The following is a 2,868-nucleotide window of genomic DNA, read 5'->3' on the forward strand; positions in this document are numbered from 1 at the left end:
AATGGCACTCTGTAGCAGGCAGTAGGATTAGCAGTAAAGGGGAGTAGCAGGCAGAGGATTAGCAGTTAGCACTCCCCATCCTGTACTAGAAATTGCCCCTCACCCCCACAGCTTTATTGCTATTTGATTGGCAGTCAGTGTTCAAAGACACAGTCTGCTACCTTTCCACCTGGCTCCACCCTTTGTGTTTTCAGCCTGGCCCCTTTAGAATTAAGCCACTGATGAGAATCTCAGTGTCAAATGTGCTATGTGAAACAGCCCTGCAGTATGGAGCAGTGTTTTTTTCTCTCTGGCACCCTGCTGGCACAACCAACAGGAAAGTCCCCTTCTTTCATACAATCATGCCATTAGGCCCATTGCACTATCAAGATGAGTATACTTCCCTCACATGGAAGCTGGTGGCAGTCACACAGCCTGCTTGTTTGTTACTGTTGTTACAAGGATCCCAGGAACTGTGTTGGGGTGCATATATCATTACCAAGGGAAGGGAATGGGGTAGAGGAAAACAAGATGAAGAGAAAAAGTCAAGCATGTCATTTAAAAAATAGTGCCCTTTATTATAAATTAAATGAATGTTTTGTTTCAAAATCCCTTGAATATAAATATAAATAGATGTGCAAAGTTTTCTTCCGCATTTGATTTTTGGTTGAGTCTTCAAGCATGTCTAACAGCCTGCAAGGCTGAAGGGTGGAATCTTTATAAAAGACAGAATGATTTTAGGCAGGACTGTAAACATTTCTTTTCTGTAAAAACAAAACCTCATCTGCCCTTCTAAAACCCTGATGTGGAAAAAAATGAAAATGAACACACAAAATTTTGGTTACAGTTTTTTTAAAAAAACAAAAAAACTTATGCTAGAGTTCCAGGTAATTCTGTTGTTGCTACATTCCTGTATGTTTCAGTTATTCAGTGCAGTTAAGGGCCCAACAAATCCACAATCCTTGCTGTAGATGGGAGACCACTCTTTGAGGAACTGGAAACCCAAGAATGAAGGCAAGACATTATTGGTCTAGGTAGGAGAAGCTAAAGTGGAACAACGCTTTGGGGGAAGTGGCTAGATCATTTCTTATCCATTTGGATGTTTTCAAAGCAGTGATGCAGCTTCTCAGAAGCATGTCCTCCTTTGCTTACATAATGGCCCAGAGAGTGAATGGCATTGTCCCCATGTGATGTGCAGTAAATCCAAGGAATAAGAGCAGGATGTGGATTCCACAGCTTAGTCCCTTGAATGAATGCATGCCAGCATCCTTTGAGGAACAGGCTTGGGGTGAAAAAAGATTCTGCCCCTCAAGGAGCATGAGAGAGGTAAAGTAAAAATTTTTATTTAAAAAAGATTTCCCCTTAAAACTGAGGAAAATCAGTCTTCAGGCACTAGCTGGATTCCAGTGCATTTATTCCATTGTCTACAGAATGGTTTTGGTCAGAGGTTAGAAGAGGCGGTGGTGGCAGGGCCAGTGCAGAGCGAAAAAAGTTCTGTTGGTTAGGGAGATGGCAAACCATTCTCTCATACCCAGCATAAGCCCTACGCAGACCAAAGTCTTTAGTGGGCTGCAGCAGGCAAGGGCAATTGTATCTTGGAGCAGCAGCCCATTCCATAGTCCAGCAGCAGCCATCTCTCCCAGAAAGCACCCCTTGGCAAACCCTCCCGTACTAACAACAGCAAGACAGTCTTTGTGCTGGCCAGAGGCCCATCCCTTCTCTTATTCCACAAGCTAGAAGGTGGCTCCATGTTGCCCTGTATGTTCCTTGTTCATCCTGTCCTGCTTTTAAATTCACGTGTTCCTCTCTTTTTTTGTGCTTGCATCATGTGCTCCCCCTTCAGGAAACCCTCTAGAAGGGTGCGTCGTACTGGTCCAGGAATTCTTTGATGGGAGCTGGGAGCTGGGTCATCTTCTCATAGGAGTTCAAGTGCCCATTGACCGTCTTGCGGCACAAGTGCTGCAGCGTGGACACATTGGAGGAGAGTGGCCGGCTCAGCACCAGGGGGATCTTCTCTCCACCTGAGTAGATGTAGTAGGCACGTTTGGGGTGTGAGGCCTCGCCAGGCTGCTGCTCCGGGAGGGGCATGTAGTGATGGACCAGCTTGAGGACACAGTCGAAGCGAGGCACCGGCTGGCTGCTGTGGGGGTCGCTCTGGAGGGAGAACTTGCCCCCCTCGCACTGGATCCGCAGGTTCTTGGTGCCGGACTCGGTCTTGACGCTGAGGGTGAAGAAGTGGCGCTGGTCGGAGCTGTCCCGGATGAGGAAGGTGCCGGTAGGCTCGGCGCTGAGCAGCAGGTTGGCTTGGCCGCCGGTCACGGCGCTCCAGTAGAAGCCGCTCTCCTGCAGCTTGCGCACGGCGTTCACCACCAGCTGGTACTCGCTCTTGGAGCTGAACGTCTTGAGGCGCAGGCTGGTGTCCAGCGGGTGGCTCATCCCGGCGCTGGGGAACTTGCTGTGGGTGACCATGGCGCAGGGAGCCAGCTTTCCGGGAGGTCGGGGCTGCTGCTGCCCAGTGCAGCGGCGGCTGGCGAGCGGACCTAAGAGGAAGCGCGGCAGGGGAGGAAAGGTGTGAGACAAAAGGCTGCTCCGTCCGTCCCCGCAGGGCCCGTCCCACGCCATCCGTCCGTCCTCCCCGGGCACACGGCAGGGAGGGAAAGTGGCTGCCGCCGGAAACCTCCCCCTGTGCGCTTGCCAGCCCTGAAGAGGTATTCCCCCGCTGGGTCCCGGACCCCGCGCCCTCGAGCCAGGCGCCCCCTCTGCCGAGTGTGAGTCCCGCGGGGAACCCCCCCTCCGGCTGCCAGCCTTCCCCCCCTCTCGCCGCCTCGGGGCAAGAGGCGCCACGCGCTCGAGGCGGGCACGGCGCCTTCCCCCGGCGCACAGAAGCCC

General features: G+C 52.1%; 1 protein-coding gene across 1 annotated transcript; it reads right to left on the reverse strand.

Moving 5' to 3' along the window:
• Positions 1–552: 552 nt before the first annotated feature.
• SOCS3 (suppressor of cytokine signaling 3) lies at positions 553–2,618 on the reverse strand. Its single transcript, XM_015416996.1, has one exon. The coding sequence runs from the start codon at positions 2,599–2,601 to the stop codon at positions 1,831–1,833; it is 771 nt and encodes a 256-aa protein (XP_015272482.1). The 5' UTR covers positions 2,602–2,618; the 3' UTR covers positions 553–1,830.
• Positions 2,619–2,868: the final 250 nt, after the last annotated feature.

Source organism: Gekko japonicus, unplaced genomic scaffold (genome assembly GCF_001447785.1).
Source record: "Gekko japonicus isolate JY-2015 unplaced genomic scaffold, Gekko_japonicus_V1.1 scaffold518, whole genome shotgun sequence".
In the NCBI taxonomy this organism is placed as follows: domain Eukaryota; kingdom Metazoa; phylum Chordata; class Lepidosauria; order Squamata; family Gekkonidae; genus Gekko; species Gekko japonicus.